Source organism: Mus caroli, chromosome 1 (assembly GCF_900094665.2).
Source record: "Mus caroli chromosome 1, CAROLI_EIJ_v1.1, whole genome shotgun sequence".
Taxonomy (NCBI): Eukaryota; Metazoa; Chordata; class Mammalia; order Rodentia; family Muridae; genus Mus; species Mus caroli.
Window position 1 is genome coordinate 15817081 of NC_034570.1, and position 25075 is coordinate 15842155.

The window sequence follows — 25075 nt, forward strand, 5'->3', positions numbered from 1 at the left end:
AGAGAGAGAGAGAGAGAGAATACACATTTAATATTGTTTGTGAAACTGGATCTGAAGGCACAAGGCTGTAACCAGGCAACACCAGAGGCTGAGGCAGAAGGGTAGGATGTTCAAAGCCTGCTTGTGCTACAAGGTGAAGTCAAGGTTAGCCTGGGCAACTCACCAAGGCTCTGCATCTAAATACAATCTGAAAGAGAAGACTTGGGACAGAGCTAAGTGGCACAGGACTAGCCTAGCATGGATGACACCTTAGGATCATTTCTTGGGCATAAACATAAAGAAAAAACCCCATGAAACCTTTTCTAGATTTTAATCTTAGTGACACTATTTCCCACAAGATTTTTTAACAATGAGAGTTTCCTACATCATTGATAAAAATTAATAACTATGTAATCTCACAGAAGGCATTCAGCTCTTTTGAATGTTGTCCTTTTGTTATGGATCGTTTTGCTTTCCCTTCAGCCCTAAACTCACTACTAGGCCAGTATTCAATCACTAACTATACCTCTAGCCTAGCCTTTTTATTTATTTAATTATTTTTGAGGTAGAGTCTCTGTAAATTGCCAAGTCTGGTCTACAACCCCTGCCTTAGCTTCCTGAGTAGCTCAGATCATAGGCTTGAGCAACCAGGCCCAGATTATTGCTCCCAAGTGCTAGGGTTATAAGTGGATAGATACTACATGCTTAGCTGTGCTGCATTACAGTAACAGCAACACAGAATTCAGCCTATACATTGGTTTTAAATTTGAGTATTAATAATCAGTATATATACATCTGGTAAAAATACATAGTGCACTGTATGCTTATAGGTTATGAATTAATAATAAAGTAAAAAAAAAAACCCTGAAATATCTAATTTCCATATAACGCTGATCATTTGCTAAGCTCTGCTGTAACAGACACACACACACACACACACATACACACACACACACACACACAATCTTACTTATCACGAAGATACTATGAGTTAGCAAAATTAATACATCCATTTTGCTGACAAGGCAACTGATACATAAAATGGTTGACAAAATTAGTATTTCAACCAGAACTATGTACAATGAACTTCATTGCAAGTACACAGCATGGTTGAGCTATTCGACACTGTAGAGGGAGGACCTTCACACTAGAGTCAGGTAACCAGGCAATAGCTGATTGCCAGTCATCATTCATGTATTCTTTGCTAGGGAGATTACAGCTTGACAACAGGGTCTCTCACTTCTTTTTTCTCTTAATTGTTGTTGCTGGAATATATGAGGTTTTGTTTTGTGTTTTGAGGCAATGGCCAAAGTAAATCCTTTGATAAAGACAGAAGCTCCACCCACCTGTGACCCTGTGGCATTTCAGTGTTACTGCATTTAGTACTTTTACTTAAAGATCACAGATAGGCCAGCCTAATCCCCCAGTTCTCCACTGCCCCTTCAGAGATAGGAAACACAAACCCCTGCAATTAGTTGCTGTGAAGAAGTTTAAACCTGTGAGAGGGAGAAGGTGAAATTCTACATGCCTCTCCAGGATGAGATAAAAGAATCTCAATAATAAATCTCTCACTTGGCAATGATTGATAAGCTTCTGTTAGATGGCATCGATAGGCTGTGCTAAATAATGTGATAGAGGATTAACCTCTGAGCAATACTGCTGCCCTCCTCAGGAGTTCTGCAGGTCCCATTCGCCTCTTTGACTAGATATCACTGGTAGGTCTGCTGACTGTTTACTTTAAAAAGAGGGAATTGGGGAGTGGGGCAGTATAGATCCTTAACTGAACATCTAGCTATTATGCCCAAGTTACAGGTACCACCAAAGACTGCTGAGGAGACAACTGTGATGTAAACATAATAAGGGTCTTTCTTTTTTTTATTTTTTATTTTATTTTATTTTAATTAGGTATTTTCCTCATTTACATTTCCAATGCTATCCCAAAAGTCCCCCATACCCCCCCCACTCCCCTACCCACCCACTCCCACTTCCTGGCCCTGGCATTCCCCTGTACTGGGGCATATAAAGTTTACAATACCAAGGGGCCTCTCTTCTCAGTGATGGCCGACTAGGCCAAATTCTGCTACATATGCAGCTAGATACATGAGCTCTGGGGGTACTGGTTAGTTCATAGTGTTGTTCCACCTATAGGGTTGCAGACCCCTTCAGCTCCTTATGAGCTCACAAGCAAAGTCTCTCCTGCCCTCATTACAGTGGGTCAGAGTGGGGGTCTAGAAGTGCAGGGTATTTACTATAGTTACAGCAAGCATGGAGGATTTCAATATAGGTCGGCAAATTAATATTTTAAAAACTGCATTTCTGGTGTAATCTTCAGGAACCAGAAACAGGGACAAAAACCACCTGACAAACAGAATAGCTAAGTTATTTATTCTCTGTAGGGTGCCTTAAGTTATCTGTATGTACATTTACCCTGCTATGAAGCCTGACTGGCTGTTGCTAATGGGGGGGGGGCTGCCATAGGATGGTTGTTCAGGAGGACTCTGTGATCTTCTTGGAATTGAAGTTTAGGCCCTGGTCTTACACAAAATGTAGTTTCTTCAAAATGGAGTTGGTTGGGCTTCATATAGTTACCACTCCAAACAAGTTGTATGCGATTTTGCCTACTTGCATATGGCTTTGGGAAAGCGATAGAAGATATTGGGGGTGGGGAGATGACAGAAGTTATTCTATCTGCACAGACATGAAAAGCCATCATTCCTCCTGGGAATGACCTTCTAGTGTGGATACTTTAAGGTCACCTATATTCCTGCCCATATCCTTTACCCAATTTCTATAAGTAAACCGAACCAACTCACAAGTTCACTAGAGTGAGCTTCGGTGTAGTCACATATTGGTTGGTTTAGGAACCATAGGAGGAGAGAGGTAGATGTTCTTTACATCTCCCCCAGGAAGGGATTTAGCCACAAACATTAAGACGGTATTTGTCTCTTCATATTCTTTGCCAATAGCACACTGCTGAAAGGTTTGTTACATCTGCCCTATACACAAAACGTTGATATCGACATCTCCAAATGGAACTGTAAATTCACCTATAAACAGTCTGCTTCCTATTATAGATGGTGGTTTTAGCCTCTCATTAACATATTCTCGAATAATATTTCAAGACCTCATAGATATGTGGATGTTGTGGTTCGCAGTTTTATTACATTTGCATACACATTGAAGCAACAAATGAAAATCAATAAATAGTAAGCAAATACTTAAAGTATCTTGAGTATTTGAATGAAGAATTCAGATTCAATTTTGATAGTTAAGTACTTTTGACCTTTTTCCTTTTGAAATTATAATCATAGAACTTTCTAGCTAGATAGTGTCAGGAAACCAAACCAAACCAAACCTTGTAGTCTCTAATTACCAGGAGAAACTGTCCTTACCTGGTTTTCATCTCTATTCAGCAGCATCCATGATATTTCTTTTATCTTTATATTTTAAGATGTTACTTAATTTTCCCCTTCCCTTTCCTTCCTCTAGACCCTCCCAGATACCATTCCTTTCTCTTGTTCAAATTCCTATACCATCTTTTTCTTTAAATATAATCTGTTTAGATTGGATATTATTTCTTATAAGTAGCTTTTCAGGGCTGAGCATTTGGTGTTGGACAACTAATTGGTGTGCTCTTCCCTGGAAAGGACTCTTTCTCTGGGTTTCAGAATTTCATAATTGCCTATAGTTGTTTGTGTAGGGTTGAGGCCTTGTGGTCCTCCCCTGGTTTACCTTGGAATGTTTTATATTGTCATTCTTCTTCAGCTCATGTTCAGAGGCATGGGCTCCCAGCAAACTCCCTGGTCCACTGGTTATGACAATGCTTCCATGTTCTTTTCTATAGTGGCATGGATTATTTTAAAGAGCAAGGGTGCTTAATGTAGCATGAGAACCTGGGTTGTACACTGGACAGGAAGGAGTCATTAAACAAAAAAAATGTCCACTGTGGAAAACCAGAACAGATCCAGCCCACAGGAGCATTTAATGTGTTTTTTCTTTCCTTTTCTGGGAAATTGTTTTAAAAGACATAGGTTAGCAACTACAGAGTCTTATGAATTGGCCAGGCTTGATGCTGGTTCAGGCTTTGTACTCAACTGTAAGATTTGGTCTTCTGTCCTAGTCCCTGAACATTGTTCTGCTTGACCTACTTTTCATTAGCTGTGTTTCAATGTTCCAACTCTACAATCAATTCTACAAGACCAGAGTCCAGATTTTGACCCTGTCATCTAGAACAACGTTGACCTCATCATCATGGTATTTTAAGCCAGACATTCCTTTCTTGGATATTGTTGTATTATACATTTGGCAACTATGCATTGAATACCAGAAACTTTCTCAACGTATAAGAAGTAAAAATGTCACCAGATATCAACAATTGTCCTTCCAGGGGTGGGAGCAATTACACCTCTGGCAAATTCATATAATGATAGCGCTTATAAAAAGAGGGTTTTTTTGAACTTCTGATTTCATATCTGAAGAGTCCAAAATAGTGAACAAATGAGGCCAAGCAAACAAAGAAAACCCCCCATGCTGATCACATTAACACCCCATGCTTGTCCCAGTAGGTAGTGGCTAGGGCAACATGGCCAGATCTTCTCTGAGTCTTTATTATATTCAAGAGCAGAGTGACTTTCTTTTCTTTAAGAAAAAGATAGGTATTATTTTATTAATTCCTTGAGAATTTCATAAGTATGAAGAATGTATGTTTAAGTCAATCAGTCTAATAAGGGTTACTCACATAGTCCAGGTATGGGAGTGTACACTGGAATGCAGTCAACCTGCCAGACACACCATTCAACAAGAAGCTATCATTTGTCAATGGCTGCTCAGCTAGGGAGAAGAGGCTCACACTGGACTGTTGACTGGCTTGACCATGTGTAGGTTTTATACAGGTAACCACAGCTATTGTGAGGTTATGAGTGTGGTAGTCTTGTCAGAATGCTTGAGACAGACCTAGATCCTCTACACATATGTAACAGTTATGCAGCTTGGTCTTCATGTAGATTTTATAGAAGATAAAGTTGGAAACTGCCTTAAACAGATTGGTACAGGAGACATATTCCTGAATAGAACACCAATTGCTCAGACACTAAGATCAATAATTAATAAATGTGACTTCATGAACCTGTAAAGCTTGTGCAATGCTAAGGACCATCAATAGGACAAAACAGTGGCATACAGAATGGGAAAAGATCTTCACCAACCCCACATTCAACAGAGGGCTAATATCCAAAATACATAAAGAACTTGAGAAATTACACATCAACAAACCAAATAATCCAATGTAAAAATAGGGTAGAGAGCTAAACAGAGAATTCTCAACAGAGGACTCTTTTATAGCTGAGAAACACTTAGAGAAATGTTCAGTGCCCTTAGTCATCAGGGAAATGCATGCTGGAATACTGGTCAGGATGGCTGAGACAAAAAAAAAAAAAATTCAAGTGACAGCACATGCTGGCAAGGATGTGCAGCAAGGGGAACACTCCTCCATTGCTGGTGGAAATGCAAACTTGTACAACCACTTTGGAAATCAATTTGGTAACTTCTCAGAAAATTGGGAATAGTTGTACCCCTATACCCAGCTATACCACTTCTGGGCATATACCCAATGACCTACTATATCATAGAGACACTTGCTCAACTATATTTATCCAAATGTCCAAATGACCAATATTTATTGTAAAAAATCCTTCCAGAAATTGTAGAAGAAAACATGGAATTTTTGATAAAAGAAAAGAGAATTAATCAGAAGTTGATGTGTGTTTCAAAAATATTAAGGGCAATTTCTAAGAACCAAGGAAGATAATTGTATAAATAAATTCAGTTCCTTAAGGATGACTATACAGCAACTTTCAAAGATGGAGCTATCCTTAAAATATTTCCTAAACTATTTGATCGTGAAGAGCTTTTTTAAGACTATCTTCAGAACATAAGTTTAATAAATAAGGTCATCAGACAATTTCACAAGATTCCAAAAGAGCTGAAGCATAAGTTTCAAAGAAAAAGATTGCATTGATCTTTTTAAAAGATTGAATTGATATTTATAGCACTCAAAAATATGGAAATAATTTGTATTTAAATTTCAGGCACTAATTTGTAACATGAACTCATGTCTACAATTAGATACTGCATACTACTGGGTAAAAAGTAGGAGAAAATCATGAAGGTGATAAAATTTAAATGCCTATTAAATTATCTGTCATTTCAAAGCAAAGGAGAATTTGTATCCGCTGAAGGTGTTTTCTTTGAGGTAAAATGTGCATATGCATTGACATCTAGTATATTATTTAACTTTACATGATAATTTAGCAAAGATGAGAGCTGAAAATTTATAGCTTCCTGGAGCACAAATGGGCCACCTAATTTGATCATTTTGCATTATAAGTGAAAACTGTCACAACTGAAATTTCTGAGTGTCCTAGATGAGCGGTCCAGAATCACTTAGTAGCTGAATGGTAAGTAACTGTAGGTTTCATTTTTCACTTACCAGAAAAGTCTTCTCCGCTAGACTTCCTGGAGGACCCCACAAGGAGTCTCCCTCTACAGGATGAGTCAGGCTGAATTCTAATGTTTCTGGTCAACAGCCCAACCTCAGCAGCTAAATGAATCTGTTGACCATCCTCCATGATGTGGGTACTTCCTAGAGAAACAGGAGTCAGGGGAAACAACCTTTAACTTTTTGCCTTGGAAATTGCCAGCTGGGGACCCAGTGTACCTCACAAGTGACATTTTCCCTTCCCTTTCCTATCCTTTCAAGTCCTCCCAACATGAAAGCCAGCTTTTCCTCCAGGCACACTCCACAGATGTCAGCCAAGAAGTGAAAAACTGTTCACTTGCCCCTCTTTGGGATCAAAGAGAATGTGTGAGTGATGATTCATTTCTTTTCAATAAACTCTGGGTACCAGGACAGGCCACTGGTTCAGAGATTTTTCCAGTTACCAGTCTCAACCTCTTTCCTTCCAGGCATCAGTGTCAGGCTGTGACAGTTGGCTGTATATTGTTCACCTACCTCCACCATGCGAGGAAAGAATCCCCAGGTCAGAATAGGCAATGATAGAGCATAAGCAGGAATGTTAGACAGTGAATGTAGTAGAAAACGGTGATGCTGAGCTCAGGAACCCCCTTTCTTGATGAGATTTCTCCCGTCTACCTGGACCAGGGGGAAGGAGGAGCCTTGTATTCCTGTTTCCACTGATATTTCAGAATGACTTTAACCGGACAGGGTTACTAAAGATTTCTCTCTTCTATGCTACGGTTTTTAAACTGAAAAAGCGTAACATGGTGATCAAAGCCTACAGTCTTCTAATTAGAGGCTGAGGCAGGAGAATGAATGGATCCTAGAAATTTAACAGAAAAACTTCATCTCAACAATAATAGAGAGGAGAAGATAAGGCATTAGCCCTGAAGCTGTAACTTAGAAATAACAATAGACAGTCTTGGTGAACATATATACCCCCTCTCAGATATCAGATAAAGAAAAATGATTCTCTGGCCCATTTATTTTACATATTTCATTAGTTATATCTCCTGAGTTAAACTTGTTTCTTACATGAACTACCTGGCTTTCTTTAATATATATATGAGTGTTCTATCTGCAGGCATAGCTGCAGGCCAGAAAGAAGTTATCATACCCTATTACAGATGGTTTTAAGCTGCCATGTGGTTGCTAGGAAATGAACTTAGGACTTCTGGAAGAGCAGCCAGTGCTCTTAACCTCTGAGCCATTTTTCTATCCCCATCACTATCTGCCTTTACAAAAACTTATCTGAGTTTTTGTTTCTTTTGTGATTTTCTTGGTCATCTTAGTAGACAACAAATATGTAAACTATATTTTGCGTGAAGAAGAATATATTTCTACACAAAGTGGAGTTATTATTTACACTATCCATTGTATTCCAAGGTACTGTAGTATTCAATGTGCCATGAAATAAACTAGATGCTTACTGTCCAAGAGTTTTGTTCTTAACCACAAATAATCTACTGGTTTTTAAAGATTTTTTAAACTGTTTTCTTAGAAGAGCCAACATGAGTGATAAGCTATCTTATAAAATATCTAAATATTATTTTGACAGTTAACAATATGCTAAGTGTGATAACATACACCTTTAATCCCAGCCCCATAATGGAAGAGGCAGCTTGAGGCCAGCCTGATTCACATAGCAAGTTCTATGACAGTTGGAACTATAGAATGAGATCCTGTCCCAACAAATAAATAAAATACAAATTAAAAGTAAGCCAGGCATAAAGGCATGGGTCATCTATGCCTATAATCTCAGTGTTGGAGAGCTAAGGTAGGAGAATTAATTTGCAAGCTTAGAGTGCTTAGTCAGACTCTGTCTCAAGCAAGCAATGAAAGGCAGGAGGAAGAAAAAGAGAAAGGAAAGAAGAAAGAAAGAGAGAAAGAAAAAGAAGAAGGAAGGAAAAAAGAAAAAGGAGGGATGAGAGGGAGGAAGGGATAGAGGGAAGGAAGGAGAAAAGAGGCAAAGGAATGAAGAGAGGGAGGGAGGAAGAGGGTAAGGGAGGGACAGAGGGAGAAGAGGGGCAGAGAAAGAGAGGGAAGGAAGGAGGGAAATAGGGAGGGAGGGAAGGAGGGTGGAAGGAAGAGAGTAAGGGAGGAAAACGGAGGAAGGAAGGGAGGGAAGAAGGAAGGTAGAGAAGGAGGAAGAGAGGGAGGAAAGCAGGGGAAAGGAAGTGAGCAGAGTGGAGGTGACAAGAAGAAAATTAGAGAAGGGTTTCTAAGACAAGTGTGGGACAGCAATCAGGCAGCCTCCTCCGCTCCTAATGTCAATCAAGCGCAATGTGCCTGGGTAGGCCATCAAGCAGGCTGCTTATGGTGCATCCATGAAGCATGAACTAAATCAAAGCCATACCGATGTGCCTGTGCTTTAGACGTTCATAGATCCTGATGTGATGGCCCTTGACTTCCTTCACAGTGAGGACCTCTGCCTCATGGGCCTCATAAGAAGAAGAGCTGAGGACAATTGTGTCATGGGGCTGCCAATCCACGGCACTGCGTACTATAATCCTGTAAATCCAGAAAGCAGATGTCAGATGTACTCATAAAACAACAGAGATCAATAAGAACCCAAGAGAAAGTACAGCTCACATCAGCATCCTTCACCATGGAAAGTAAAACAGAACACAACAAACACGAGAAAAAAAGGTTTTGTTGTACACTGACCCCTGCATACTGAAGAAACATGGAGTTCACAAAGTTTTTGCTTTGCAAGCATGAAAACCTTAATTTGATCGCTAGAAACCACATTTTTATTTTGAAAGTAAACAATATGCTAAGTGTGATGGTACACACCCTTAATCCCAGCCCCAGGGAGGCAGAGGCAGGTAGATGCTTGTAAACCCAGTAATTTGGCAGAGTTTAATAATCATATTTTCATGTGCTTTTGCTAAGAGCTGTCTCCTTTCTTCGCTGAGAAACAACTTGAATAATAAAGATATTTCCAAAGGGATCTTTATTTTCATGTTTTCTGATGATGCATTCACCATTTTTGAACAAAATATATGCAAAGGCTAATATCTTGGTCAGGCAGATGCAATTGTGAGTCTTTAGAATTCTAGTTCCATCTGTGCTACCTCAAAAAGCAACTTATTTTTCCCCTTGTATCCTCAATGAAGAATGTTTATATGGCCCCCTGATGCCCAAACTGCATTGTGTGGAGATGAGTGTTGTGTACTGTTCCAAGTACGGTGCTTTCTGTCTCCCAATGAATCAATGGGAGCTCTGAACATTTCCTTCGACTCAGTAAATTAATTTTCTCTTCAATCTGTCATTGCTCTGTAACTTTTTCTTAGTGAATATGACTATTTTTTCTCCATTCACAATCCTTGCTTATTTCTACACTGCATGTTTACTCAGTGGCCTTTTACCTAACACCAATTTAACTATGTCACTTTAGTCAACTCCCCAAACTTACTGACAACACATTCTCTACTACCTGTAAATGTTCCTCTGAGCAACAGGGGCTGGAAAAGACATCAGGTATGCAGCATGCATTGACAGGGCCACTAATAAATGACAAGTATTATAGATCCTCATGGAGTCTTAGCTATGTCTTTATTTGCAATGATATTATAGAAGATTCATTAGCAGAATAGAACAAATGTTATTTTTAAAGGGAAATGAAGGGCTGGGCTTGTGGTTCAGTTGGTAGTTTCTCTATTCCAGCTCCCGTTTGTCACCACTATCACTAACTTACAACCATCTCAAAAAAATCATAATTTAATGACTTAAGGATGAGAAGTATTAACTATATTTTAGTCTTCTATGTGACACTAATGAAACACATGTTATAGAAAAGAGGGTAAGCTTTCCTATTTCCTGAGAAAAATATAACAATCAACTAGTTTCAAATAAAAAAGGATGAAATTTAAATTATAATAGTAGAAGGCTCCTGAAAAATAATGTTTTTTAAAGCTGATAAAATATCACACCATTCTTTTATTTCTGCATTAATATTTGACCTTGCTTAGAGAAAATATAATACTTGCCTGTCCAAAGAATACCAATCAGGTGATAGAGACAAGTGTTTTATAAATTTTACTTAACAGTTTTCAACTATACATAAAACATTTTTATGTATATAACTATAATTTCAATGAATAAAGCTAGACACTAATGTAGAATTATAATGAAAATAGTTGTGTTTGACCAGTCTCAAAATATACAAGTTGCCTCAAGAATCAGGGGTAACCTCAGATTCTGAACTCTACAAACACCAACTATTCCATTCCTAATTCCTGTATTAACACTGTTCTTCAATGCCATTGGAATGCAATGAGAATTTTCAGTCATATAGGCTGCTGGGTCCTGAAGAAACTGCATTCCATAATGAGGTATAAATGCTGTGAGCAACCATAGTAGATTGTTTTGCCTATCATGCCTCGTTTCTCCCTCATCCTGGGAAAGAGTTCCCCTTCTGAAACTCTGTTCTTCCCTACACTGTGCCCCTTTAATAGTTCTCCTGAGAACCTCAGCACAGGCTAAGTATGTTTGTATAAATCTCTCCCCAGACGGAATGAACACAAGGATTGAATAATACCCTCTCTGAATTGTGAACCTGGATAAAGTGCAATAGTTCTGAGATTATGTACAGCCTATAGCAGTGAGAGAACCTATTCTTCAGTATTAAAAAACAAAAATAATGAGGTCAAAATAGAGAAGCATAAAAATGTGGGGACAGAAGAGAGGGTCTGGATTGGCACCAGTCCAAAAATGCATCAAGAAATATTCATTTTACCTCTCTAATAGGAGCTTGATTGCCTATCAGTTTCCCTATCTCAGGGTTGACTTTATGCCAGAAATTGAGCTTAAAAAATTCACATTCATTAATTCATTTAATTTGTATAATTATTATATTAGCTAGGCACTATTACTCTCATAATTACAGGAGGAGAAACTATGAGTCAAGAGGGTAATTTACCAAAGTCATACATTTAGTAAATCATAAGCTTATCTCAAGCCTGTCTCCTTACAGAGTACTTTTTCCCCTTTCCTCTGAAAGTCAAGTCCTTGATCTCCATGGAAGAGTTATCTATATGAGTTTAGGACATAGTGCTTTGCTATGCTTTTAAAAGGTTGCACATAAGATCAATAATTGTTAGAAAGTGGGAAAAGAGCCACTAACTCTATACTCTGATACAGAAACACAGTTGTGGTTAATAATAAATCTTGAATAATATGTAAATTAACTGAAATTTAACTTGAAATTTAAATTCTGATATATTAGAAAATATACAGTTGGGTTAACATGTTCTAACTTCTACAAAAGACATATAAATTCAAGAAGCAGATATGAATTAGATGCCTTTGCTGTGCTTTTATTAAATACTATAGATTATATCAAACTAATAACAATATTTCCTCTCTCTTACATAGATAGAGCACACCCAGTTTAAATAGCTTAAATGCCATACATTAAGAACCATGTCAACATTTTGTGGCTATACTAGATGTGACCACTAGCAAAGGCCAAACCAAAAGTATTACAGTAACATTACCATTTATACAACATTTAATGTCTTAAATTAATTTCCACATATATTATATAGCGTAAGATTAGAATTTCACACTATAAGATACTGTTATGAGTTTGCTGATGAATGAGTTGAGTGCTAAATTAAAAGATAAGTAGAGAGCCGGGCGTGGTGGCGCACGCCTTTAATCCCAGCAGGCAGAGGCAGGCGAATTTCTGAGTTCGAGGCCAGCCTGGTCTACAGAGTGAGTTCCAGGACAGCCAGGGCTACACAGAGAAACCCTGTCTCGAAAAAAACCAAAAAAAAACAAAAAAAACAAAAAAAAAAAAAGATAAGTAGAGCAGTGTGTAATGACACACATCTGAAACCCTTTTTGTCTGTGTTTGAAAGGACTAAAATTGCCAGAAAAGGCCTTGTGTATAATGCTAGGAAGAGAGAAAAAGAAATATTCCAAGTGTAAAATATCTCAAAAGCACAGGGACCAACAGAACAGATACTAGCAATGGTGCTGTTCAAAGTAAAGGTCTAGGTCCTGGGGATAAGGTTAAGTGATAGCTATTTGCTCTTTTTTATGTGATTTCTTTGTAGATGACAGACTGCAATCATAATCTACTCAAAATAATCCAAGCCTGCTAAAGCAGCTCTTATTTAAAAAAAAAAAAGATGCAAGATAATAATAGTTCATGCAAAGAGGAGGAAGAAGAAGAAGTCATTATGCACTGCTGGTGGAAATTCAAACTGGTAGAACTGGTATAGAAAATAGAATAGCAGGATTAGAGCTATGGTTCTTCAGGGGAGCCGGGTGTGGGGAGGGTATAGGGGACTTTCAGGATAGCATTTGAAATGAAAATGAAGAAAATACCTAATAAAAAAATTGGAAAAAGTTAAAAAAGATAAAAAGTCAGGTGCCTTGCACATGCCTGTTATCGCCAATTCCAAGGGAGGTTGAGACAGCAGTACATCTGGAACTTCATGGCTTTTAGAGCTACAGGTTCATAAAGAGACACTGACTTAAAGTAATAGATGGAGAGTGACAAAGTAAGACGTCTACCACCCTCCTCTGGGCACTGTGCTCCAATTAAATAGGGCACTGTGCTCCAATTAAATAGATATGTGAACCTGAATATATATATATATATATATATATATATATTACATATGTATCCCATATATATGTACTTCACATACACACATAAAATATATAATGATATATATATATATATATATATATATATCTCAAGAGGGATGAAAGAATCTTAAAAATTAACAAGAAGTATAGAAATTCTGCCCAAACTTCCTATAGAAAGTGAAATCAGTGATTTAAAGCATACTTGCACATCTGTGTCCTTAAATCCCCTGTCTACTATAGGCACCTGTCCACTAATATGTGTAGCACAAGGCTGCCTTGTCTGGCCTCGGTAGGAAAGGATACATCTAAGCCTGTAGACTTGATGCCCCATGGTGAGTAGGATACAGGGTGGGGCACCCTCTCAGAGGTGAAAGGGCATGGGAAGGTGGGGAAGAACTTTGTGAGGGGGGACCTAGAGGGGTTCAGCATATGGGATGTAAATAAATAGAATAATTATTTTTTAAAAGGAAAAGAAACTAGGTACATATGCACAGTAGAACAGGGTCAAGCTCCCAAAGCACTGCCGTCTAAACAGCGTAGATTAACTTTACACTGGGTGAAAGAGCGAAACAGCCAGAAACACGCCATCTGATCTCATTTATGTGTGAAACCTAAGTGTGGATGGCAAAGAGGAGTAAAAAGTTCAGGGAACACATGTTAGGTCATGCTAATTTGGGCAAACATCTTATTCAAGAACTGCTGAGAACACAGACTTCACTTGTTTCTCACCAGCAGCAGCAGCAACAACAGAGGCATGTGAGATACTGCATATGCTAATTTACTCTGTTTAGTCATTGCATGACATACAGGCTTCAAAACATGATTCCAAACACATTAAACAGTCAATGGTTTTACTTGTCAGCTAAAAACAAGCATTTGAATATTATGATAGTGAGACAAAGAGACTGAACAAAGCCTTATGTAGTTTATTAGAGAGAGAGAGAGAGAGAGAGAGAGAGAGAGATGATTAACCAGGAAAAAACAAATAGAAATTTGCAAAACATTCTCAATAATATTCTCTCTGCTTTCTGGTCCCTTTTCCACAGAGTTGCTTAGGGACAACTAAGATGTTCCCGGTCTTATTCCCCTCTCATCAACAGGTCTCTCTCTCTCTCTCTCTCTCTCTCTCTCTCTCTCTCTCTCTCTCTCTCTCTCACACACACACACACACACACACACACACACCACCTAACCTAAGACACTATCAGGTGTCTCCTTAAAAACTGAAAAGATGTTATTATCTCTTAAGGATCTTTGCCATCTTCTTTGGCCTCAAACTCAGCAACAGCAGTCATTTCCCATCAGATCAAAGCACAGACCAGATCAAGTGCTTTCCTGCTTAAAAGTCTAGAATAGATAGAATGAATACAAATACCTTAAGATTAGCTAGAAGAGTAACCACTTAATTTCAGAGAACACATGCATGTTGTGGCCTGAGTCTACATGGGCAATGTAGGCATATAATGAGCAGAATTGTGTAAGAACTCTTTGGCTTTATATAGTCTGCTTTGACTTATTCTAATTGCAAAATGCCCGTTTGGTTCATCTTTCTCACTGAAAGTTTCAACCAGGTACAGTAAGGAGACATAAGAAGGCAAGTTTACAAATGGCATACAGCAAAGAGAAAGCAGGGTCTCTTCAAAGCATCTCACTGGGCCTCCATTGGCTGTGTGAGCAAGAACTGAAATGAGAAGGGATTTCCTGGAAGTTTCCTCATTGATTGCACTTATGAAATAAATCAACCATGTACAAATTTTATGTGTCATGTTCTCTTGATAAGTTTGAAAATATTATATGTTTTCCTAGAAATACATGAACAAGTAAGTGTCTATGCACCCCAACCAGAGTACCAGTGATAGACAATCTAAGAGTCAGCCCATACCTAGCCACATAATGAAGTTTTTATGGTCACTTAGAGAAGCACAAGTAGGACAGCAACCAGGGTTACTGAACATGGGCTGCATCACTGACAAGCCTTCCCAAAATGGGCTGACAACTAATAAAAGCACACACCCAGTTACTAGAGTTTCTTGGGGAAACCAGGAAGTTTCGGCTAAGGACCTCTTCCCTTCTACTTCCTCGAAAGCAACCCTACAATAGCCCCATGAATTCATTTTGCAAGTCTCAGGAGTACCCTGAGACTCATGAGCTTCCTAGATCATGATCTAGGTCAGCTTCACATTCTGCAGCTGGCCTTGAACTCATGATGATCCTGCCTTACTGGTGGCTTACTACAAATACAGGTGTGAGATTCCCTGCCTGGCAAACTTCCTGAGTCTTAGGAACCTTCTTCCTCTCTCCAGGAGGGAATGTTTCAATTTGGAGAAAACAGCTAAGCAACACAGAAAACCAGTATGCTATGATACTTACACTTTTAAAATACTTTCAGTAAAATATTCCTCTGTGAGAGTGATTCTAGGAGATGCTGGCTTTTAATAGTTCTAATTTTTAGAACATAACCAGTGGAATTAAACACACTGGGAAATATTATTCAGCCGTAAGAACTTCTAGCTTTGTAATACTTCTCTAACTTTTGTGACTCCAGTTAAATAATGTTGATAATAACCCAACTCATATATTTCTGAGAGATTTAAATGGGAATATTTACTATAAATAATCATATAGAATGAATCATATACTGATATATATGTGAAATATATTATATAGCATGGATGTATGTATACGTATATGTATATGCCATTTCTTTTTTTCTGGAGTTGGAGCATCCTTCTTCCCTTGGTCATCAGAACTCCATGTTCTTTGAAATTTAGATTATAACAAGCTTCTGGGCTCTTGTTTCTCTTTATTAAATCAATTTTCTTTCTATACCATCAGGACCATATAATGTTACAATCAATCTTTTTTATTAATTGTTTTATTTATTTACCTTCAAAATGTTGCACCCTTTCCCAGCCTCCTTCAAGAGTTCCTCATGCCATCCCACCTCACCTTTGCCTGAGGGAGAGTGCTCCCTACCTTACCCCCTACTCATGCTCCTACAATCAATCTTCTTAATATTCATTTATCTATAACAGAAACCTCAACCAACCTCCTCTGGGCACTATGCTCAAACTAAATAGGTATTTGGACTTGCATACACAAATAAATACACATTCACATACAAACATATAAAAATATATAACAATGCATATATGATTATATATATGAAAATTGTAGAAGATCCTTAAATATTAAAAAGAGAACTGCTAAAGAAATCCCACCAGGAAGAACATAGCTAAAGTTAGAGTTTTTCTTATTCTTTCTGTTGGAGATGCCCTGCTTCTTATTAGTAAGGACAGTTACCTGTGAGAGATTTCCATTTTCTGATCTTTGATTCTAGGATCACATCTTCTGTTGTTTTCATGTATTGATCTTGTCTTCCAAATCCTAGTAGGTCACTGCCAGTTTGTTCTCCATATGATCTGTCTAGTTCAAGGCAATGGTGGATATGTTCTTCAACCTCATATGCTCCATCTCACACTTATTTCTGCCAGTATCTCTACACGGTGCCTTATCAAGGCTCAGTGTTACATTTTCAACTCTTACGCCTTGTCCTAACTCCCATAACCCATAGTTCTACAGCTTGTTTTTAAAAAGTATGCATTACCTAAAACTACTCTTGGTACATAGTTTCCTTTCCCTAGATTTCATACATTTCACCATTTTATTATGTGTTACATTTTTCCCCTAGTTGCTCCTGCTTTTGAACTTAACTTTCAGTGATGTTTAGTTGAATAATATTTAGCATTTCATTTCACAATCCAACACCACAGAGAGCCAAATGAAACAACAACAAATAAAGGTCCCTGACTCTTACCTCTCATTTCCTGGTGCAATGTCAGCTCCAAGCTGTACCCAGGATTTCTTAGAATAAGCACTGTGAAGGCGGAGTTTCCCATAAACTCCTGAAAAATTAAAGAATCAACAAATCACTCGGAAAACACTTCCATCGCAAGTTTCAAAGCTTTTTTTTTTACTGTCTTTTTTTTTTTTAAAGATTTATTTATTATATGTAAGTACACTGTAGCTGTCTTCAGACACTCCAGAAGAGGGCGCCAGATCTCGTTACAGATGGTTGTGAGCCACCATGTGGTTGCTGGGAATTGAACTCTGGACCTTCAGGAGAGCAGTCGGGTGCTCTTACCCACTGAGCCATCTCACCAGCCCCAGCCATCTCACCAGCCCCTCAAAGCTTTTTACACAAACCATACAACATATCTAAGGTGTCTGTCCGTATCTAAGGTATCTGTCTTATCTTTGAAAAAAAGAATATTTCTATTATAACAGAAAAACTATAACTCAAAGACCTACAGAGAAATTAAAGCTATATCAGATAACGGCAATATAAAAACTTAGAAACACACCACCATTTAATGGCTAACCAGCACCTTTTCAAGGAGCATAGCCTTCTGCCATTAAGGTGACTTCAGAACTTTTGTGATCTCCTGGAAGTCTATCAGTTTTGATATTTTATGATTTGTACTGGATTTTTCAAGTGGAAAGAGTTGTTCTATTTTCTGAGGATGGGATATCAATGCTATTAGCTTTGCTCTCAGGGCTAAGATTTAATATCTTATTTATAGATAATCAAGAGAAACATGAACAGATTCTCTGTTTTATTTTGGACTCACAAATTTTAGTCTTACCAGGGACTGTCAGACTGCAGATATCCCTCAGGGTTTTTTGGAATTTCCTCAAAAATATTTCATGGCCATTTTCAATCATATTAAGTATAATTTCTCATACTCTATAATTTTCCAAAAATGTGACCATGCATTCCAGCAAGAGAAAAACAGTAATCATGAATTTCCATAAAGATTTATTTCACTTAGGTAATATGTAGATGAATAATATGTGTCTATAAACATCCACACCTGACTACAAGTTTTAATTTTACCCTGCACTCAAATGGATTATGTGAATAGCCATACACATAGAGAAACATTTTGTTGCAAGCCTCTAATTTAGCAAACTATTCATAATATTTTATAAAAAATAAATGAAGGGGAAAAGTATAACAATGTCATTGAGGTATCAACAATGTGCCTTGGATTTGCATCGTGTGGCACAAAACAATAACATCATAACTGATGAAACCTTAATTGTTTGTGCCAATGTATGCAATTTCTTCTAAACTCTAATTCAGACAGATTTGCTAGAAGATAAAATAAGATAAGGATTAGTAGATGTAAATGAACTTTGATTTTAGAACATGCGCTAGAATCAGATCCTCATAATATACTTTCATAAACACGTGTGTCACAAAATAGCAAACAACAAAACTAAAATCATCTTTTATTCATCATGGGCTAAGAACCTAGGCAGAAAGGATTCTGGGACGACTTAAAGAAATTTCCAACAACAATGCTTGTTACAAAAAAAAAATCATATCTTTAAAATCTAAATTATCCAGAAAATTCAATTAGCTAGAAAAGCAAATTTCTTGGTTATTTCCATTCTCAAAGGTTAACTATAAAATGATTCTGTTCCTTAGTTGTTTCAAGAAGGTAATAAACTACGTACAATGAATACAATCTGCCATTTGCTTACTATGTCATAGAAGTTAAGTATGCTGTGAATGGTGAATTCTTTATTTTAACTCCTATCAGTAAGAATTGTAAAGACATTCACTGAAGCATGTGGCTGGGGCCAGGATCAGCACACCCACACCCGGTAGTGTGGACCGACTCCCATCTGAAAATTTCAAACACTGTGACTACTGCACACATTGAACAAAGGGATCAAATCAAGTGTCCTGGTATAGTCCTTCTTCTTTGTCTACTGTGAAAAATTAAAATTCATCTACCCATATCATGATAGTGATAATAAACAAAATTCATAGAAAAAAACTTTAAAGTTACTAAGCATTTCAACATATTATAAAGCAATTACTAGGTATTTTAGAACTAAGAAACAAGCCCCACACCATCTGAATATATATCCCATAATGTTCATAATTCTCATATGTATGCATACATGATAAGTAGATAGATAGATGATAGATAGATAGATAGATAGATAGATAGATAGATAGATGATAGATAGATAGATGATAGATAGATAGATAGATAGATAGATGATAGATAGATAGATAGATAGATAGATAGATAGATAGATAGATAGATAGATAGATATTGCATATGCCTTTAAAACACCCAACATGGCTGTTCATCTAAAGAAAAATTCAATAAAATTATTATCCTGGCTCTAGAAAGTAACACACACATCTAGAGTATATAACAACATAGTCCTACAAAACATAGTAAATGACTCTGACCTGACTCATTTCAAAAGGGTCTGGTTTTGAAATGGATGGGTTTTTGTTTGTTTGTTTGTTTTTTTAAGAAAATGAAACTACTTCCTACAAAGAATTTTCCCTTTTACAAAGTGAATAATTCCCATATAGCACCACTCTTGGATTTGGAAGCATTATATGTATCTGTACAAGATACCCCAGTCTTAATATTCTCATACAGAACAGTTTAGGATTTGATACTACGATACTATGAAAGTATCAGATGAAAATACTGTCAATAGTGAATGTTTTTATGGCCATCACATATATGTAGTCTATCAGTTCTGAGTCACAGCTATGGTATCTGTAAATGGGCTTTGAATATCTGATACATCAAAGAGTAAATATAAACTGTCTAGAACTCAGCAGCTATCTGATAAATGGAACTCCTCTGCCTCTCTGTCTCTGTCCCTCTGTCTTGGTCTCTCTGTCTCTTTCTATCTGTGGCTCACACAAAAACATAGACACACACATTATACACAGGTTATACTCGTAACATACACTATACTTAACTCTTACCAATTGTTCCTGGGTCAACATGAATTCCTTCAAAATAGTCACAGAAGACTTCTTCTGAGGCTCTAAGGAATATCAGAAGTCTTTGGTCTTTTTCTAAGGGGTTTTCCAAAGTGCCTGTTAAGAAAGCAAAGTAAGCCATCCAAGATAATCCGAAATGCAGAGAGAGACTCCAGAGAAAGTGCTATGATACTGACTGCATGGAGAAAGTCACTGGTCACATAAACAAGGTCACACTCTCTGAAGAAGGCTGGGTCACTCCTCATGCGATGTCTGCCACTTCTCATCACAAGCTGACTCAGAGCACACTTTACTCTCTCCTATTATCCAGGCAGATTTGGTAAAGTGCTTTGGATTAGCCAACTTTGGATAAAACAGGGAAGAAATGGCAGATGTCGGCTGGCTGTATCAATACATACCAAGTATTCCACACACCTCTTATCTACCACAGAATTCCTCACATCTTTGGGTACCAAAGTGTAAATACTTTAGAAAACCCCCGAGAATAGCATGCAGGCTGAAGCCAGGTTCAACCCTTCCTAATATGAATATTCATTTTACAAACCACTGAGACTTGGAGGTTATTTATTATCGACTACTATTACAGCAAGTCCTGGATAATATAGTGACCAAGGTTTGTGAATTATTGCACACATGATTTCACATGATTTTAGCATGTAATGCTCCCTACAAACCTAAGAAGTGTGATTCTTGCTTCAGTGTAAATATCCACATATAACTTACCTAAAACTATCCAACTAGCAACGTGTAACACACTTCAAACAGTTGGTGGTTTAGTAAACCAGGAATAAATTGTTTTGCATAAGTTCTGTTAACATCATTGGGATACAAAAATCATAAGCCTATGACACTCAGCAGATGGGACTTGTGTCTGACATTCTCTTCCGCTGTGTTCTTTACAGTTTAATAAATACTGAGGGACATGCTAATGTTATATATTAGTGAATATGACCTAGGAAAGTTATGCCATTCTTACAAAATCAATTGTTGAAGAAATAGCCAGTAGAAAAGTACTCCTCAAACTATACATTCTATGGAAGCAGCCTCACCAGAATTATCTACTATCAAATTAGACTTTCCAGTTTACCAGTTTGCTAAAAAATAACAAAAAAGGGGGTAGGGAACTGACAGGTATGGTATGGAATAATTGGTAAAGTTAAAATTACCTACTTGTCGTTTTCGTTAGCCTTTTCTCTCAGGCAGCATAAAATTATTCCTTCCACACCTCAGAAGGCACTTTTTATGCACCTGGTGTACGTTTTGGGTTTGCTATATCTATATCTCCTTGGATCATCCTCTCCAGCCAATAGTGTGTCAACAACAAGATGCTGAGAGATAAATCTATCGTGACAGCACACAGCTCAAGAACAATCATTGGAACCCATGGCTGAGGTGTTTCTGCTACAACACTAAGGCAGGTTCCTGTTCTGTAGAGATGCCACAGTGCCTTAGCCTAGAAGCTAAAGTATCCTCTTAACCCAAAGACACAGCTCAAGAAGAAAGGAAGCAAAGGACAGGGAACTGTTAAGCAAATGAACACTAGTGTGGCTCTTATCTTGCTGTTATAAGTCTTTCCAGTAAGCTGTTTTCCAACTGAGATTTCTTTCAGAGGGTAAAATCTTTGGGGCAGAAGGGAAGTCCTAGCAGTAAACAGACACCAGAGACAAAAAGTAGGACACTTTTTGCCCTAGAGAAATGTATGCGGAGCCCCACAAAGAGCTGTACGCGTTTTTCTAAAATCGGAGATTAAATCAATTATGCAACCCCAGACTGCAGCACATGTGGAGCCTTCACAGAAAATCTGGGCAAAATTAGTCAGCCTGCCGTGATCTTCGAGAATCTGAAGCGACCAAAGTTTGGATTCTTTGTGTTTAGATGGGAGAGGGAAAAGGTGGAGCCCAGGACTATTCAGCAGTCAGGCGGGGACAAGGGCAGGAAAGGCATGATAATCTAACATTACAATAAGGTGCCTCCTGGATCTGTGAATGTTGGTGAGAGTGAATCATTTGGGGGCCTGCTGTCCTCATAATCTCAGTCTCGCCTTTAGAGGTGGGATGCTCTACTCAGGATGAGACACAGTGGGTATTGATTTATGTTTGTAAAGCTGAAACCAGTACCCCCCAGAGCTCCTGTCTCTAGTTGCATTTGTTGCAGAAGATGGCCTAGTTGGTCAGCAATGGGAGGAGAGGCCCTTGGTCTTGGGAAGATTATATGCCCCAGTACTGGAGAATTCCAGGGCCAGGAAGCAGGAGTGAGTGGGTTGGGGAGCAGGGCAGGGGGGTGCGGAAAGGGTATAGGGAACTTTTGGAGAGGAAACTAGGAAAGGGAATAGCATTTGAAATGTAAATGAAGAAGATAATTAAAAAATCTTATTTCTCAAAAAAAAAGAAAGAAAAAGAAAAGGAGAATGAGAAAAAAGAGAAAGAGAAAGAGAAAGAAAGAGAAAGAGAAAGAAAAAGAAAAAGAAAAAGAAAAAGAAAAAGAAAAAGAAAAAGAAAGAGAAAGGAAAAGAAAGAGAAAAGGAAAAGGAAACCTGAAGTTTATAATTGGGAGATGTTGCTGATATTTTCACATTCATGAGTGATTTCACGACATCATCACAGGTCTTCTGTGAAAACTGTAGAGATTCCCATAAGAAAACTGAGGCAAGAAGAGCTAAAGTAACTGGTCAGAAATCACATAGCTATTATGTAGTGGCATTGGGCTTAGATAAAATAAATGCCAGTCTAGGAAGTGTGTGTGTGTGTGTGTGTGTGTGTGTGTGTGTGTGTGTCCATGCACATGCGCATGCTCACGCGCATAGGTAGAACTAAGGGAAAAGCAAGGAATAGTTGCCGTTACTTAGTGTGATTGTGGGCAATGGAAGTGAAAGAGAATTGATTCCAAATGTTAAAATCACCTGGGGAGACGGAAGAACATAAATTCTGGTATACCAAAGATAACCATTATTGATTTGGGGGATATGGTACAAATGAATTCCATGAATTTCAAAATGTATAAAAAAGGGGGAAGGGACCTTTTAATATTTTATTAACTATCTTTGATACAGTCAAGTATAAGCCTGGTTTACAGTTAAGCATACAGTATCAATGTGATTGCCCACACCTTGGAATCAAGAAACGCACTCAAGGTTATTTACTAATCTTTCTGTTCACAGTCTTGTTCATTCTCCCCAGTCCTTCATTTCCCACCCACACCGGGCATCACTCTAATTGATTTCTAAGAATCCCCTGTGCTCCTGAATTGCAGTCTGTGAAAATGGCTGTACCCTTGTATTTTCAGAAGTCTGAACTAAAGATTTAGCATTCGGTATGGACAAAGGAATAAATCCTCAAAGTTCTTTGGCTTGCTATTTACAAATAATGGCAAATATTTTTAAATGCTTTGAAATTGTAAACAAGGAGAAGCATCATCTATGGTTTGTGTTCATAAAGATCAACTCACCTCTTCTCTCCTTTTCTATCATGCTCCTTAGCTGAGCCACAGTAAGTCCCAAAACATGTGCTTCCCTGCCTCTGCCTGGAGTATCACTCCTACCCCTTATGGGATGAACTCCTCAGAATCTTCGTGACTTTATTCAGATCTTTCCTTGTCAGTTAAATTGGGGTTAAGTGGCCCTTCTTGGCTCTAACAACATAACATACTTTATTTCAATTTTTTTAAAGACTGTAATGTAAGCACCTTTTGTCTCTTTTCTTCTCCTTGTGAGCTAAGAAACAGTGTACTGCCAGAAAAGCATACATTCTAAAATATTGATTTTGAAATCTTCCTATTTAAAGATATTTAATAGATTAGAAGATTTTTTTAGGTTTATTAGAGTTTTAATAATGCATGAATAAAATTTTAGAATAAATATGTTTGTGAAAAGTGGTATCCATTTAGAAATAAATATCTTTCTATGGCAAACTTATCTTGAAATTATTGTGCCTGTTCACAAGCCCCAAAAGACCACCAAGGTGACTCTGATGCAATTGCACTAGGGCCTTTATCTACAAGCTGGAGCTTGGGCCACACTGCTGTCTTTGACACAGCAGAACCTGAGGGTGCAGCCCCCAGCCTAGTTTCAGACAAGTATTTATAAAGGCAACAGGGGTTATCTATCCTGCTATACATCTGATTGGGGGTGGGGGGAACGCATTATGGCCTTTAACATAATTGACTGGCACTGAGGGTCAAACCATAAACTTAACTTCTTTTTTTCTGATTGGTGGTTGTTAGGAAGTGAAGTGTCAGAGGCAGGCTTGTAACCTGGAGGTGCAGATTTGTTGGAGAATAACCTGGAAACTGGTGCAGGTATTGGTGGGGAGTAACCTAGAAACTGGTGCTAGGTACTAGCCTGTTAGTTAACTTATTTCAACCTTAGGACAACCTTAGGACAGGTTCTCTAAAATGGAGTCTGAACACAAATGATCTGGTCTTTCAAAATCTGTATTATTTTTTTAATTATTTATTATTTATTTTATGTATGTGAGTACACTGTAGCTGTCTTCAGACACACCAGAAGAGGGCATCAGATCCCATCCCATGGTTGTGAGCCACCATGCAGTTGCTGGGAATTGAACTCAAGACCTCTGGAAGAGCAGTCAGTGCTCTTAACTGCTGAGTCACCTCTCCAGCCTCAAAACCTGTATTATTTAATGTTAGACATTTGGATCTATTAGGACTCTCCAAAAACAAAAGTGGAATTTCATGCTTCCTGTTCTTATAAAACACAAAGTTTTAAATATAGGACTTAGCACATATCTTCCATGTTACTTTAAACATTTTTAGCCGACCTGGATTAGAAATCGGTTAGTGTGAATAATTGGCTGATAGCTGATCCACTTTAGCTGCCATGAACCATGTCTTTGTGGAAATACATGTGGCACATTTATCCACTAAAAGTGTATGTGCTCAAAAGAAGACATTAGTATTTATTTTAGCCTGATATATTATTTTATTATTTTATGTGAATGAGTGGTTGCCTCATTTGCATATATGCATGAGCTGCATGTCTGATGCCCAACAATGCATATTAGAATATATACTACTCAATTTATTTAGATGAAACAAAGTATATACATTTATATAAATTTTCTATTCGCCAATTGCGGGCGGGACCTGAGACTGCAATAGTTACGGAAGCAGAAACCAGCCTGAGTAGG

At 37.9% G+C, this 25075-nt stretch overlaps 1 protein-coding gene across 3 annotated transcripts in view; it reads right to left on the minus strand.

The window, feature by feature from the left end:
* Pkhd1 (PKHD1 ciliary IPT domain containing fibrocystin/polyductin) overlaps nucleotides 1-25075 on the minus strand; it is a 499157-nt gene that overhangs the window by 138853 nt on the left and 335229 nt on the right. For all 3 annotated transcript variants that reach the window (XM_029477027.1, XM_029477026.1, XM_021159032.2), the window contains 4 exons: nucleotides 19914-20027; nucleotides 16917-17004; nucleotides 8850-9004; nucleotides 6467-6619 (listed from right to left, as the gene is read on the minus strand). In XM_029477027.1, the coding sequence (XP_029332887.1) occupies nucleotides 6467-6619; nucleotides 8850-9004; nucleotides 16917-17004; nucleotides 19914-20027 (510 nt within the window). The remainder of the gene's footprint in view (nucleotides 1-6466; nucleotides 6620-8849; nucleotides 9005-16916; nucleotides 17005-19913; nucleotides 20028-25075) is intronic.